Source organism: Erpetoichthys calabaricus, chromosome 6 (genome assembly GCF_900747795.2).
Source record: "Erpetoichthys calabaricus chromosome 6, fErpCal1.3, whole genome shotgun sequence".
In the NCBI taxonomy this organism is placed as follows: Eukaryota; Metazoa; Chordata; class Cladistia; order Polypteriformes; family Polypteridae; genus Erpetoichthys; species Erpetoichthys calabaricus.
The window spans coordinates 104,175,889-104,192,743 of record NC_041399.2 but is presented as its reverse complement, the minus strand read 5'-3'; the positions used below and the strand labels follow the sequence as shown (position 1 = coordinate 104,192,743).

The following is a 16,855-nucleotide window of genomic DNA, read 5'->3' as shown; positions in this document are numbered from 1 at the left end:
TGTATATTTAAAACTTGATAAATGAGCCAAACATAGTAAACTGACATATTGTACTCATCCTAATTCTTTTTTTTCTTTGCAGTTTTATTTAACATCAACAAAGAAAGTGATCAAGCTGAAATGAAAATATTACTTGCAAATGGATGTGTGGAAAGTGAGATTTTCCTCATAAGAATATTTGGAAATGGTTACCTAACAAGTCAAACCTTATCCAAGTAACACTGCATACAAGGTGACACAGAATTCTGGATGGCAGACAACTCCATAATAGGGCAGACATGCAAACACGCATACTGCACAATGTATCAAGACAGTAATTAATTTGTGTCAAGACCGTAATTAATTTGAAGTAGCGCATCCAGAATTAAATAGACCGAGACATATGGATTTAAGAAATGTCACACAAAACCCAGTTTCCTAGAACTATAAGAACATTGTTAGGCGTGTTTGTATATAATGCACAAAACACTGATTGCAATAGCTATGCCCATCTGTTGGTCCATCTGTCAGTCTGTCCACAAAAAAAAAAAAAAAACTTGGCCCCAGTTTTGTTGAAATGTGGCACACTTGTTCTCCAAGGAAATTTGTTCGTACAAATCAATTTTCTTTGATTCATTCATTTAAAAGCTCTCATTGAAAAGCACTGACAATTTTAAGAACTTGTCAGTCTTAAAATGAAGAATTGTTCTGTGTGACTTAAACTATGAATTAGCTTATTATTTCAATTTTACCTTGGCAGCAGTTACACCACCTTATATGTATTGTATTATTTCCCCTCTTTCACCTTCAATAGCTGCTACTTATGGCAAATGGGTCCCAAATAGAAGTTAACGAAACGGCAGCAGACTGCGTTCACAGGTACGAAGTTGCGGTCACTGGCTCTTTGTATGCACAGGATGGCAATCCTCTATCAGCAAGTCCAGTTCAGCACTCACAGAAACCTCTACATGCAGCATGCAAGTTAAAATTATCTTACTAACTGTAAAAGGTATAAAATGCAAGCAAGTAAAGCAAAGGGTTACCTGGATATGAATGAAGTACTATGTGGAGTGTAAATTACTGTACACAGAACAAAAACATTTAGTTAGTACTATTTATCTTACACTAATCCAACCTCACAGCTCCATTCTCCGCAGGTTATAATGATTCACAGTTTCACTGTCACCATAAAATTTACTAGGGTGATCATAGAATCTGGTAACGGGGACAGCCCAGATTTCAGGCTATGCATCTTGAAATATAACTAAAGAATATCAAAATGTTATAACAGGGCGCCCTTCTAATAAAACATTGTTCCACCAAAACAAACATCATTACATTATAATTAATATAGCAAGAACAAAACTCCAGGGGGAATCCCCATACTAATAGTACTAGTGCGATCAAAATTCCAAAAGGGAAACCTTGATTACATTTGAACAGCATCATGAGGACAACCAAGAAAAAGGAAAAACAGACAGTATTCCTATTTATTTGTTTTCATATTAGGCAATGTATGCAATTGTGTGTGTTCATTTGTGATTTTTTTTTTTTTAATAAATTCCTCATGCCTTAATCATCCTCAGATGATGATGAAGTAGGATTAGTAAAGATGGATGATTTAAATAGTGCGAGTGTCTCTAAGATAAGTCACCCACCAAAAAACTACGGACACCGTGAAGGTGGGGGAAAAAAAAAAACCACACACCACACACAACTGTCGAGAATAATGGCGACATGTTGAATTTATTCTCGATATTTCCACTTTATTCTCGTTGTTTATTTTGTCAGTAGAATGTCAAACTAAACTTCATTTTAAAATGAATGGTTTAATTTACTAGATTTTCTCAAACCCCGTCATAAGTTAATGCAGCACATTAAATGCTTTGTGTTAGGTGTTCCCCGACCCAGTTGTTGATCGCTATGCGCTTCTTAAACTGACACTCTTGCACCGAGGAGGCGTCGGCAGTGATCGCCACACAATACATTCACTTCATGATATTCCTGCTCTCTGAACACTTAGAATGCTAAGATAAATACTTGATATCATTTTCATGATGAAATGCATTAAAGCATGTATTAAACATGGGTGGCGGGGGCACAGTGGTTCGGTGGTAGTGCTGCTCCCTTGCAGTAAGGGGTCCACTATGACAGGTGTGACGAGGCTCCAAAAAAACTGGATGTATTACTGGGTATCGCACTGGTTTAACTGAAATATTGTGTAAATGTTGGGTTCGTGAGCTGGTGGTCGGAGACACAAACACAGAATTCAATGGATGTTCTTCTGAGCGGGCTCTCTTTATTGCATGCGTGCCGTCTATATCTGACATACCAAAACCCCAGTTTCTATCCTTCCTTTCTTTCTCCACATAACCAATCACACGATAAACGTCTTTATGAAATTGAAACTAGTTATAAACTTAGACCGCGGAGTGTTCAGAATTGTTGTACTGTACATGTTTAATTATGCCATCCATCCAGGGTTGCGCCCATCCCAGCAAGCAGCATGCGCGAGGCAGGAACGACTCCTGAACAAGGCGTGCCAGATCATCATACGAGCAACACATACACTAGGGTCAATATAGCATAACAAAACCCCCCATCCTACATGACTTTGAAAGGAAACTGAAGCACATGGAGTAAACCCATCAGAAAAACATGCAAACTCAAGGCAGGGAACACCCGGGACCCCCATTGCTGTGAGGCAGCAGTGCAACCTCCACGCCACCGTGTGTTTGATACATGCTTTAATGCATTTCATCGTGAAAATGATATCAAGTATTTATCTTAGCATTCTAAAATGTGATTAACATGGCTCAGGGAACACTTAATACAAAGCATTCAATGTGCTACATTACCTATGACGGAGTTTGAGAAAAATCTAGTAAATTAAATATTCATTTCAAGATGGTTTAGTTTACAATGTTCTACTTTAATGACAAAAACTACAAGAATAAAGTGGAAATGTCGACTTTAATCTCTTCATATTTTTTTTTTCCCTTCACTGTGTCAGTATTCCCCCCACCCCCTTCACTGTGGCCCTAATACACTTCCATAAGTACGGAAGCGTATCAGGGCCACAGTGAAGGAAAAAAAAATGGTCAAGAATAAAGTCGACATTTCCACTTTATTCTCGTAGTTCATCATTAAAGTAGAACATCATAAACTAAACTTCATCTTGAAATGAATATTTAAACCCCATCAAATTATGTAGCACATGAAATGCTTTGTGTTAACTGCATGACCTGCGCCACCACCACCTAATCAAAGCACTGTGATGTCCCTACATCGATGGATTAAAAGGCCAGAAGTCAATGTGACTGTCATCAAGTCCTTCCATGAAAACCCTGAATACAATGAGGACTGATCATTTATTTTGGGTAGAATGCCTAGAGGGGGTGGGCTGTCTCATGGCCTGGAACCCCTGCAGATTTTAAATTTTTTCTCCAGCCGTCTGGAGATTTTTTTTTTTCTGTCCTCCCTGGCCATCGGACCTTACTTTTATTCTATGTTAATTAGTGTTCTCTTATTTTAAATTCTTAGTCTTTTTTCTCTTTCTTCATCATGTAAAGCACTTTGAGCTACATTATTTGTATGAAAATGTGCTATATAAAATAAATGTTATTGTTAAATGATCACCACACAGAATACATTCATTTCATGATATTCCTGCTCCCTGAACATTTACAATCCTAAGATAAATACTTGATATCATATCATGGTGAAATGCATTAAAGCATGTACTAATCATGTGCGGCACAGTGGCGTCGAGGTTGCACTGCTGCCTGGCAGAAAGGGGGTCCTGGGTGTACCCTGCCTTGAGTTTTCATGTTTTCCTGGTGGGTTTACTCAGCTTCAGCTTCCTTTCAAAGTCATGTAGGATGTGGGGTTTTGTTATGCTATATTGACCTTAGGGTATGTGTGTGCTCGTATTCACCATGCAATGAGTTGCTGTCCCGTTCAGGATTTGTTCCTGCCTGGCACATGATGCTTGCTGGGATGGGCACAATGCTGAATGGACGGCATAATTACAAATGTATAACGAAGATTTTTTAAAGTTCTGAACACTCCATGGTCTAAGTTTATAAATAGCTTTCATTTCACAAAGACGTTCATCGTATGGTGATTGGTTATGTGGAGAAAGAAAGGAAGGATAGTAACTGGGGGTTTGGTATGTCAGACAGACAGAGCACACATGCAATAAAGAAAGCCTGCTCAGAAGAACATCCATTGAATTCTGTGTTCGTGTCTCCGACCACCAGCTCACGAACCCAACATTTACACAATATTTAAGTTAAACCTGTGCGATACCCATTCATACATCCAGTTTTTTGGAGCCTCGTCACACCTGCCATAAAGTTCTCTACACTGAACGTACACCTGGGGAGCCCTTACTGTGAGGGAGCAGCACTATCGCCACACCACTGTGCATGCTTAATACCTGCTTTAATGCATTTCATCATGAAAAATTATCTTCACATTCTACATTTTCAGAGAGCAGGAATATCACGAAGTGAATGTATTCTGTGCGGTGATTGCTTCCTGTGCCTCCTTAGTGTAGAGGAAGTCAGTTTAAGAAGCACGTAGCGATTAACAACTGGGTCGGGGAACACTTAATCCAAGGCATTTAATGTGCTACATAACTTATGACGGCGTTTGAGAAAATGTAGTAAATTAAATATTTTAAGATGAAGTTTTATTTACGACATTCTACTTTAATGACAAAATAAAACTACGAAAATAAAGTGGAAATGTCGACTTTAATCTCAACATTTACTTTTTTTTCTTCACTGTATTCGTATTTTTTCCTTCACCAGTGGCCCTAATACGCTTCCATAGAGTCAAGATGTTGTAACTAATTGTAAGGTTTTTATTTTATTTTTTAATACACAAAAGGGGCGTCGTCACGTTTTTTTCTTTACTCTTCACAATATATTGTTAGATTGACCTGCTTTGTGTTATTGTTGCACGGTTTGTTTATAGACTTTTTTGATTCATTATTTCACTAGTGTTTTTTTTGGTTTGTGGGGATTTCATGCATGTTATGAAGTTCATTTGTATTCATACAAGCCTTAACAAGTTGTATTGTCTAGTTACTTGTTTGTAATAAAAGTTATGACTCTATAAAAGGGCATGTGCATTTGTTTTAAATGGCAGACTGTTGTTGAAGATATAAAGCATGCTTTAAACTAATGAGGATAGACTTTAGGACACAGGTTTAGTATGTAAGCCTATGCATAGTTTAAGACTTTTGGGAAAATCTGATCATCCTTGTAATGGATGGTGCACGTGGGCTGGCATTCCAGCAAGAATGGAAAAGAGATCCTTACCTGGTCGGGAGGCCAATACACCGGAAAGATGAGGCAGACAACATATGATTACTTTCTCTCCTGATATGCTAGCTGGCAGCATCCCTTGGCTTTGCACCCTGCAGGTTACCCACAGGGCATGCTGGGAATTGGATCAGGGAGTGCAGCCCAGTTGCATTCAGTGGGTGCCGCCAGGATTTATAATCCCTTCTTTCTCAGATTTCCATCTGATCCGGAAGTACCCCCTAGTCTCATGTAAATGAGGCAGAGCAGCTCTGTTTATCTGAGTTGGAGTCGGGAGTGGAGGATGGACAAACTGCCTGGCAACAGTGGTGGAGAAGAAGTGTGAGAGAAAGAGAGGAAGACTTTATTATATTGTGTGCTTAACAAGAAGCTCGTATTAAAAAGGGACTTATTTAAACTGGAATTTGTGTCTGAGGTTATTTCTAGGGTGCTGCAACGCTTCTACAGGCCACTACCTATAAAATTACCACATTTACATGATATCCATAATGGTCACTAGCTATAATAAAGTTAAACATTTGACTTCTGTTATTCTGCAACATGTAACAACTGAATAGCTTTGCAAATCCCAATTAATGAAATTTATAATGCCTGGACATAGTCCAGCAAAGAAGGAATTACAATTTTTTTTTTTTTTTGTTAAAGTTAATTGTCAATTGCAATATTGTCATGGTGTGCGAATATTGTGTGTGTGCGTGTATAAAAGTGTGAGAGAGTGAACTTTGGTGGACTAGTGTCCTGTCCAGGCCTGTTTTCAGCCTTTTGCCCAATCCTGGCAAGAAAGCCTTTGCCGTCTACGACCCTGACATGGACCGAAGGTTCCAGAAGTTACCTAATGAACTCATTCCATTGAGGGCTACAAGGCCTGCATAGTCCTTGAACACACTTGAATATTTAACCATGTGTACATTTTCTAACACTTTAACTATGGTGTCAATGTGCTGCCAAGTAAGGATTCCAAAAAAAAAAAAAATTAACCAAGTTTTCATGTACTAAAAACAGTACTCTTTGCATCCTTTCCTGAATAAATCAAACCATCTGTACTCAAATCCCGGCTCAACAGCTTACTATACACACACACACACACACACAAAAATTACACCACACTGTTGTATACTCTTACCTATAATGGATAGAAAATGTCTACCACAATTGAAAAGTACAGAACCTCTTGCACAATATTGATAGATGAATCTATTTCTAAATACATCTGTATGTGCTTGCAGCAATTTACAAAAAAAAACAAAAAAAACACATATACATACATATTATTAAAATTTTTTTACATACATACATATTTGATAACAATATTATTTCATTTGTTACTCTGATACCTCTGCAAAAAAAAAAAAAAAAAATTCCACAGGCAAGTTATCTAAACCTATTTATGCCTAGCCATTTGTTATTTACTGTTTTTTTTTTGTTTATTCAAATTTGGCAAAATGTCTATTTTAAAAATGCATCGATTTTCAAATGACTGTATATGTAAATGATAGGCTGAAAATATGGTTTAGCGCAATGGCTGCCTATTCACCTTCTAAGTGGCAAGAGGCACCTGTGGTGACAACAGTTTTCATCATCACTTCGAATTCACCTTCAAAAGAATATGTGGTACAAACCTCATAATACAGTATAATAGCAATGATGAACTGTACACATTAAAATGACTTCAGAAGGTGAACTTTGTCTCATATATAAAGTACTTTGTGCCAAAAGGGAGCCCCCAGAGCACGCCATGAGAAAGCAACACTCAGCAGGTCCAATGATTGAAGGTTATGTGCTTGGCAACACAACAACAAAACTATGAATGTGCACCCAGTTAAAAAAAAATAAATAAATAAAAATAAAAAAACCCTCCTCTTTTTATTTACAGACCCATAAAAATAAATACCCATATAATACACCTTAGAGTTGCCTCAGAAATGAAGAAATGCCAGCCAAGGCAAAGCTATTGAACGGTTCTTCATATATGAACAAAAGAGAAAAAAAAAAAGTTTTGATTTTTCTTAACACACATAAAAAAAATGATTCTACATTAAGCTTCTCATGAGATAAATATGTTTGACTAGGTGAAGACAGTGGTACATTCGTGGCTTACAGCTCAGCCTAAAAAATTTTTTAATGAAGGAAAATGAAAGCTTGTTGACAGATGGACAAAGTGTATTGAAAAGTAGGGAGATTATGTTGAAAAATTGCATATTTGTATTTTTTGAAAGTTGATAAAAATAAATTCCACAGCCAGAGTACAGATAATTTGACTCACCCTCGTATAAATCAGTCTTATATACAGTATATTATGTAAATCTGAATTACTGAAATATTTAATCTAACAGGCAAGGAAAAAAAAGGTAAAAGAACACACACTCTTCATTGTAAATGGAAAATTTCAAAACAGAAAACAAGAATAGGTACTTTGTTTTAACAATGCTAGTGGAATGACAAGTGGTCTAAATCTACTCATTTGCATTTTAGTTCAGACAACTCCCAAGTGAATTAAAGTTCTTTGAAGTTTTTAGCAAAACTGGCTTTGCTAGACAGGTAAAAACTTTATTTTAAATACAGTTTAAGAAGAAAACAAAATTTTGTTAGGTTGTTTGTGTAATGAAAAGGCACATTATAGTAATGTTTGCCACATTATGGGTTGTTCACATTATTAAGGCAACAGTTTGAATACTCCATGGTTGTGTCCTTAATTATTGCAGCCTACTGTACATAGTTTCAGATTACGCTACTATCACTAGCTTAGTGTCTCATCATAAGCAATTCACCACACATCTGTGCTTGTTTTAAAAATATTTACACTTAATATCAATATAAAAAGTACTTGCATTGCAAGTTTCTATTTACAAATATAGTTTACATTAACATGTACAGATAAATTTTATTTGTGGGTGGAACTGGTGACACATGTATCCAGTGTCTTGGGTTGAAACTCTACACCTAGACGTTTTCGCTTTGTAGTTTGCATGGTCTCCCTTCTTGGTGTGGATTTTCTGCCGAGTATTTTAATTTTCCTCCAACATGTCCAAAAATGTGAATGATAGGTTAGTTTGACTTTGAGGGACCACTACACTATAAATAATTATTGCAGATTACAAATTCACTCCTTGAATGCATAGGAGCATGAGTGGACTGTGCAGTTAATTGAATGGGATAGGCTCTAGACCTCCCATGACTCTAAATTAGGCAGTTTTGAAAATGTTATTTTCCTATACTTAAATACGGTATATACAGATTTCTTAAATATATTTTAAAACAAGGCTAATCGGCACTATTTTCAAAAATATTAATATCCAGCTGTATGACTGCATATTTACAGTCTGCAGTGAGATAACGTGATGTTTCTCAGATCTACACACCCAAAAAAAAAAAAAAAAAGAAGCCAACAGATCCCGCATGAATGATTGCAATGTGATATTTATAACTAGAAAGTAAACTGAATGTCTTAGTGACATTAATCAATTGTTAGAAAAGAATGTGCTTTCATTTGCTTTTTCTTTATGAAAGTTTTGGAGCAAAAGAAGTATATGTTTTATATTTGATATAATATTGTCTAATTGTATGTATTAAGAAGTATCCATATATTTTTTAATTGTAATGCATTGTTTTAGAGGGGTTTGAGCAATTAATCTTAATATAAATATTAAAAGAAATTTCTATGGAGAAAGAATAAACATCAAGCTACTATGTCTTATCTTCCCCACATTGAGGAATACCATTACAAATAGATTTCTGTACCCCTTACTTTAGATACAATGATAAGTGTCAACAGTATGTTACCAGGTAGTTACCTGGAGCATACAAATTAAATTTTATCTGATAGTTACGTATGCCATCTTCAAAGCGGAAGCATAACCTTTTTTCCTTAACTAATCTGGATAAAAATCATTATTTTGGTGGATTATAACTTTTGTCTAAGAGTACGTCATTTTGACTCATCATCAGATGCATTTGTGCGTGTGTTTAGGGGGAGACTGTATTTTAAAAATTTAAACACAGCTACTTATTTTCATCTAGACCCTTTTCTGAGAAATACAAAGGTCCAAAAGGGATGCACAATTATGCCAAACCCTTAAGGAGCAATGTTTCTCTGTTTCAACCTCCCAAAAGAACTTTTAAAACTCTCAAAAATGGCCTTTTTAATGAGTTTCGTGGTTGTAAAATTGCATGCAAAACAAAGATTTGCATCAATTTTGTCAAAACTGTATTGGCCTATAATCTTTTGATATTATACATAAACAGAGCAAGATTTTGTCCTCCAAATGAGGATACAGATTAAAATATCATTGCACTGTGTACACGACAATAACTCTGAAATTAACTCTGCCCATTTAATTTTTTTCCAAAGCAAAACCTTACATTTTTGAAAACACCAATGCGATCGTACATCTGCATTTCGTTATTAAGTGTGATTCAGTGAAGTCACGATGAAAGAGATTAAAACAATTTTTTAGGGCATACCATATCTGTGTTCAGAATATAGTAGAAAAAGAACTGAGGGCAGTGTTAGTAACTTTTACAATTACATCGAGGTCTGTTTTATGATGACCCAGTCAGAAGTTTAGGTCTTGATGCCAATATAGCATTGCGATTTGTAGAAAATTTTAAATCAACGGTAAAGGAATCCGCTTAATAACATTATCAAATGGTGCACACAGATTCTCTATCTTGTAACATTAGAGACCTGCAATAATGTTTATTCAACCCAATCCCCTCTGCAAACCATAACACACACACAAACACACATTTTAGATGCTTTCTGTGGATCCATGGATTCAATTATTCAACAACCCATCCAATGTATTTATATGGCAAACGTCTACTGTGAAACCACAGTAAACCAGGAAATACAAAGAAATATTGTTCATGGCTTCAACCCAGCAAGAAGTTCTGGCAATTGTGGAATCCAATCGTACACAAAAAAAGAATAAGTTCTCATCTCATGATACAAAGAAATTAACAGTTATGAGAAAGATAATATGGATGATGGAAGGGATGCTTGCATTTCAGGTCAGTAATGACTAAAAGGTCAACGTGTTTTTAAAAAAAAAAAAAAAAAAACATATGTCTACTTACCCAATCCCACTATAAAAATATGTTCAAACAATGCTGGGTACTTCAGCTAGTACTAAATAAACTATCTATGCTAGAATACAATCAAGCAATGTGGTGATAATCAATAATTTACCTAACAGGGGATCATGTTTTTGAAGAAGTAAGTTCAAGACATAGTGTACCTGTTTTCACACCATATTTCAATGTGTCTCTGCAGTCCACAAGAAGCTGGTCTAAATTTTCAGGTTCATCAGACAAATCCAAGCTGAACCCTTCAATTCCTTCTTTGAGCTGATGTGGATGATGGAAGTCCAGCACTTTATTTTTTCGATCAAATGATGCACATACATAGTTCAGAAGCATTTCCACCACTTCACTGAGAAAGTGCTTGGTGTTTTCCTCTCCATTTTTTTGGGGTAACAGGTCTAAAACAAGTATATAAAAAATATATATATATAAAATTGTATTTATTTATTATATATATAGCACACAAGGACTATATAGCAAATTATAAAAACTACAATGATAATTTCTAAGTTAGTAATTCAAAGGAACGGTGGAAACTCATAAATTTTCCTTAAAAAAATGGTCTAACTAGTTTAGTGTCATGGTTTGTTGCATCTCCTGACAGAAGGAGATACCTTCACGCAGAATCCTGACATGCACTCATACTCCTTCATTTCAGTCATCTTTCATCCTAACAACCCTTAAACGCATTTTATCTAAATAAAACTAATTTATTTACAATAATTAATAATCACACAAACATTGCATTTTGAAAGGTGGGCATTTCTTATCAACCTTATTAAAGTAAAATATAAATTGCAAAAATTTGCTTACCATGGCTAAACATTGTTGAGAAGTCGGTTTTCTTAGGTCCAATTTCGTTTTGCTGCCCATTTTTATTTGGAATTATGTTCTGCACATTTTTCAAACACATAGGATCTCGTGACTTTTTTCCATCAGAAATAGCCTTGCCAAAGCAGTCTGGAAAACAAACATTTATTTCTGTACTTTAAAATAAATGTTGCTTTTGCTAGACCTACCATATAACAAGAAACGATAAAAAATCCTAGGTGCCTCAAAATATATTTAGCCCCCCTTCTCAGGAAGCAACCAGAAATCACAAGGAGTGTTAATTGGCAAAATTCACAAAGCAATTTTCACAGCAGATATGTTGCATTCTCCGGAAATGTTCCTGGAAATATCTAGTGCGGCAAGCTTATGCACACATATTCTCCACCCCATCTACCCCCCCCCCCCCCCATGCCCTACGATGCTTTGAGGCCAGTGTGACATCACAGAGCTATAGAAGTCAGACGTAGAACTTTTAAGCCTACTGTAAGATTGTTACCAACATGGCCATAGCTGGGTTGCAAGAACAACAGTATACAAATGCAATTTCAGCTACTTAGATGTGCTAGGATTCCTCACATGGCCAATTTGTGCCCTAAGATTGGGGATCTGACAACGCAATTATCTGTATTTTAATTTTCTTAATGCTAGTTTTTGGCCTTTTGATACATTTTGTTTGTGGCATTTGTTCCATCCATGTCTTTTGCTTTTTGAGGCATGGCGGCATTGTGATTAGCACTGCTGCCTCACAGCTCAGATCACATATTTGGGTACAATAATTAGTCCAGCATAGTTGGTAAACCTTTTCCCTAGCCTTCCAGGACACATACTTTGCACCATCCTAAACTACTCAAAAACTAGTTCAGTTCCTCATTCCCCATTGACTTCACTGCAGTTGGTGAAGTTCGACAACATTTCCATGATTTCACAGAACTTGAGGCAAAGCAAATTCAACGGTGTTGGCTATTACTGATCACAGGACTTGACCCTACCCCACTACTGGCAGGCTATGGGTTCAAATCCCACTACCGATGCTGTATGACCATGAGCAAGTCACATGACCTGCCTGTGCTCTAACTGAAAAACAGGAAAAAAAAAAAAAAAAAAAAGTAACCAATTGTAACATAAAATGTTAAGTAAATGAACTGGTATTTCAAAAAAGAAACAGGTTTATTTTTTGTCCCAGGGCTATACTTCTCAGAAAACATTCCTTCCTGGAATGGAATGCTGTGGAGTCAAAATCCAAACACTGATCTTTTTCCCTTTTTTAGGTTAGACTGCATTGCTTTCTAAATAAACACAATCAGTATGACTAGATAATTTTTAGCTTTTACTACCTTATTGCTCCCTGATGGTCAACGTATATTTATTTCTATATGAGAGTATGTGTTTGTATGTATGTATGTATGTATGTATGTGTACATACAATGCTCAAAAGAATAAAAGGGAACACTTAATCATTATAGTCTAAACACCAAGTCAATAAAGCTTCAGGGATAGCATTCTGTTCAGTTAGGAAGCAAACGATTGTGAATCATCTTCACCTGCTTTGGTGCAAATGAAAGTGACAACTGATGCACTGAGGGACAACAGCAAGACAACCCACAAAAAGGGCATGGCTTTGCAGGTGGTGGCCACAGACAATTGCTGTCTTTTTATCCTTCCTGACTTGATTCATCTCTAGTTTTGCATTTTGCTAGTTACTACTGGTAGAGTGAGGCAGTATCTGCAGCCAATTCAGGTTGCACAGGTAGTCCAGCTCCTCCAGGATCCTCCTCTCAGGGGAGAGTCCCGAGGCTTTGGAAAACATCTTGCATCACCCCAGTCCCAAAAGGTATCATGCCATAGTGAGCTGAATGACTTCCAGCCTGCCGCTCTGACGTCGTATGTGATGAAGACCATGGAGCGTCTGCTGCTTCACCACATGAGGCCACAGGTCCGCCACGCCCTCGACCCTCTGCAGTTCGCATACCAGGAGAAGGTGGGAGCGGAGGATGCCATCATCTACATGCTACACCGATCCCTCTCCCACTTAAAGGCAGTGGTGCTGTAAGAATTATATTTCTGGACTTCTAGCGCCTTCAACACCATCCAACTTTTGCTCCTTAGGGACAAGCTGACAGAGATGGGAGTAGAGTCATACCTGGTGGCATGGATCGTGGACTTAAAGACAGACCTCAGTATGTGCGTCTCGGGAACTGCAGGTCTGACATTGTGGTCAGCAACACAGGAGCACCGCAGGGGACTGTACCTGTTCAGCCTATATACATCGGACTTCCAATACAACTCGGAGTCCTGCCACGTGCAAAAGTTCGCCGACGACACGGCTATCGTGGGCTGCATCAGGTGTGGGCAGGAGGAGGAGGAGTATAGGAACCTAATCAAGGACTTTGTTAAGTGGTGTGACTCAAACCACCTACACCTGAACACCAGCAAAACCAAGGAGCTGGTGGTGGATTTTAGGAGGACCAGGCCCCTCATGGACCCCGTGATCAGAGGTGACTCTGTGCAGAGGGTGCAGACCTATAAATACCTGGGAGTGCAGCTGGATGATAAACTGGACTGGACTGCGAATACTGATGCTCTGTGTAAGAAAGGACAGAGCCGACTATACTTCCTTACAAGGCTGGCGTCCGTCAGCATCTGCAATAAGATGCTGCAGATGTTCTATCAGGCAGTTGTGGCGAGCGCCCTCTTCTATGCAGTGGTGTGATGGGGAGGCAGCATAAAGAAGAAGGACGCCTCACGCCTGGACAAACTGGTGAGGAAGGCAGGCTCTATTGTAGACACGGAACTGGACAGTTTGACATCCGTGGCAGAGCGACGGTCACTGAGCAGACTCCTGTCAATCATGGAGAATCCACTGCATCCACTAAACAGTGTCGTCATCTCCAGACAGAGGAGCAGCTTCAGCGACAGACCGCTGTCAATGTCCTGCTCCACTGACAGACTGAGCAGATCGTTCCTCCCCCACACTATGCGACTCTTCAATTCCACCCAGGGGGTAAACTTTAACATTATTCAAAGTTACTGTATGTCTGTATACCTGCATTGTTATCACTCTTTAAATTTAATATTGTTCATTATCAGTATGCTGCTGCTGGAGTATGTGAATTTCCCCTTGGGATTAATAAAGTATCTATCCATCCATACATGCCATCACAAGATGTTTTGCTGTGTCTCCCAGCACAGTCCCAAGAATATCAATCACTCTTTGAGATATGGTGGAGATGGAAGTAGTAAATAGAATGGAGCAAGATCACAGGATTAAATATGTGAACTCATTAAACATAAAAGGTAAAAAGCCTGTCTTTCAAATCAATAAAAATCTAATTTAGTGCAAGAGCACAAACATGAGCACTTAAATAGAAAACACAACAGCATATTAGGGATTGTCTCATCTATATTTGAAGATAATCTACGAGCAATGTCAGTTACTTTCTTTCCTTCCTTTTCGTGGTATCTCCAAATCCTTATTTGCCCATGCATAATCCAAGTTAACAATATATGTAACATTTCCTTTGCAGAGTAGTTCTTTTGATAATGGCACCAGTGATTCAGTTCATCTTGCAAATTTTGCTGCCATCTAGCAGATAAAATTAATCAATACGCTCCAGGTAACTATTGTTGATGCTTAGCAATGGCTTCAGTGTTGTACCCTCTTGATGTCAACAATAGCCTTGAAACCAGGGGTGGGCAATGTTGGTCCTGAAGAGCCACAGTGGCTACAGGTTTTCATTCCAACCCAATTGCTTAATTAGAAACCAATCCTTGTCAACCTCAGACCTTATTTAAATTTTATGGCTTGTTGCTCTGCAATGCAAGGGACTTGTATTGTAGGATATCATCCAAATAATTTGTAGATTAAAAAAGGATAATTTTCAGTCTGGCACATTTTCTATTAAGTGTTGAACACACAGAGATGTAAATGGAAACAAGCTAGATGAAGTATTGGCTGCTTTGTCATTTACATCTTATTGTTAATAAGGAGCCATTAAACAGTGAATGCTGCGGTTTAAGATTGAAACAAATAATTAAGGGTGGGGAACCGTAACAAGCGAGACTGCTAAAATGAAGCATCAAAATGTCACTTAAAACAATAAGTGCTTCATCAGCAAGAATTGACTTCTCATTAAGAAGCTGGGTTGGAATAAAAATCTTCAGCCACTGCGGCTCTCCAGGATTGACACTGCCCACCCATGAGCTAGACTTAAGTTTAAACTTGCAACAAGTTTTAAGTGCTGTTTAATTAAATGCACTTTTGCATAACTATTGCACTTTTTTTTTTTTTTTTTTTTCAACCGCTCTTTCTGGCAAGTGTCATAATGGCACCATGTCAGCCCAGACGTCCCTGTTCCCAGCTACAAATTTCACCTCTTCCTTGGAATTCCCAAATGTTCCCAAGCCAGGTGTCCCTCCAACATGTCCTGGGTCTGCCACAGCGTCTCCATCTGTTGGAACATGCTCTGATTAGCTCTAAAGGGAATTGCCCAGGGGCATCCTTAAGACATGTTCAAGTCACAGTCTCATTCTTTTGGTCATTACACAGAGCTTATGGCCAACAGATGTACATCAACCAGTAAATCGGGAGTTTTTTTTCTTTAGACTCCACTTCCATTCACCACCACAGACAAGTATGGTGCCTGCAGAACAGCTGCTGCCACTCCAATCCATTTGTTGATACCACGTTCCCTTTCTCCCATCACTCGTGAACCCTGAGAAAGTTGTACTCCTCCACTATGGGCAGTTGTCCCCCTACTCGCCTGCATAGAGCTCTTTTTCTGAAAGAGAACCGTGACCTCAAACTTGGAGGTGTTGATCCTCATCCTAGCCGTTAACACTCAACAACTGAATGTCATAATCAGATGAGACAAAAAGGACATAAAAACAACAATGCTACCCCTAGCATCTGTAACACTAAAGTCTCACACCTTTGGCTGCGCCTTGATATACTGTACATGAAAACCACAAACAGGAGTGGTGACAAGTCACAGCCTTGGAGTCCAACACACACTTAACTGAAATTTTTTCAACTCAGCTCTTGCTGTATTCATGATGGAATCTTCATTCCATCACTCTTGCATATGTCTTATCTAATGCTGAGGAGTGTGATCCCTCAGTAGTTGGAACACATGCTCTGGTCAACCTTCTTAAATATGGGGATTGCCATTCCAAGGGTGCTTTACCTGCCTTCTATGTGGCTTTGAATAACCCTAGAAGCTTAACACACATGTATTCTCCAGACCACCATAATGACTTGCTTAACAGTAATAAGGCTCACCCATCAGACATGTCTAATGATGCCTCCTGGTAATAGGGCCTGCTTACTGGGCCAAGGAATACCTTAAAAAGTGTTCCTACCACCACTTGACAAAATTTTCCCAGAAGAGGTCAGTACCTGTCCATACCTGCTTAAACAGTGTCTGGGCAAAGTCACACCTTCCCCTTTTGAGACATCTGTTATCCAGAACAGCCTTGAGGCCATTTGATAATCTTTCTCCATGGCCTCTCCAAACTCAGAGTCCCCTTAACTTGTCTGTACCTCTCAAGAGAGTCAGGAGATACCAGAGACAGTATCTCCGTAAAGGCCACCAGCCTCAGTCTGACAGCTTCTCTCACTTCTGATGTCCACC

The 16,855-nt window shown here is 38.2% G+C and overlaps 1 protein-coding gene across 2 annotated transcripts in view; it reads right to left on the bottom strand.

The window, feature by feature from the left end:
* The window catches only part of gad3 (glutamate decarboxylase 3), a 212,635-nt gene that overhangs the window by 51,191 nt on the left and 144,589 nt on the right, over positions 1-16,855 (bottom strand). For both annotated transcript variants that reach the window (XM_051929368.1, XM_028803827.2), the window contains 2 exons: positions 11,208-11,354; positions 10,550-10,792 (listed from right to left, as the gene is read on the bottom strand). In XM_051929368.1, the coding sequence (XP_051785328.1) occupies positions 10,550-10,792; positions 11,208-11,354 (390 nt within the window). The remainder of the gene's footprint in view (positions 1-10,549; positions 10,793-11,207; positions 11,355-16,855) is intronic.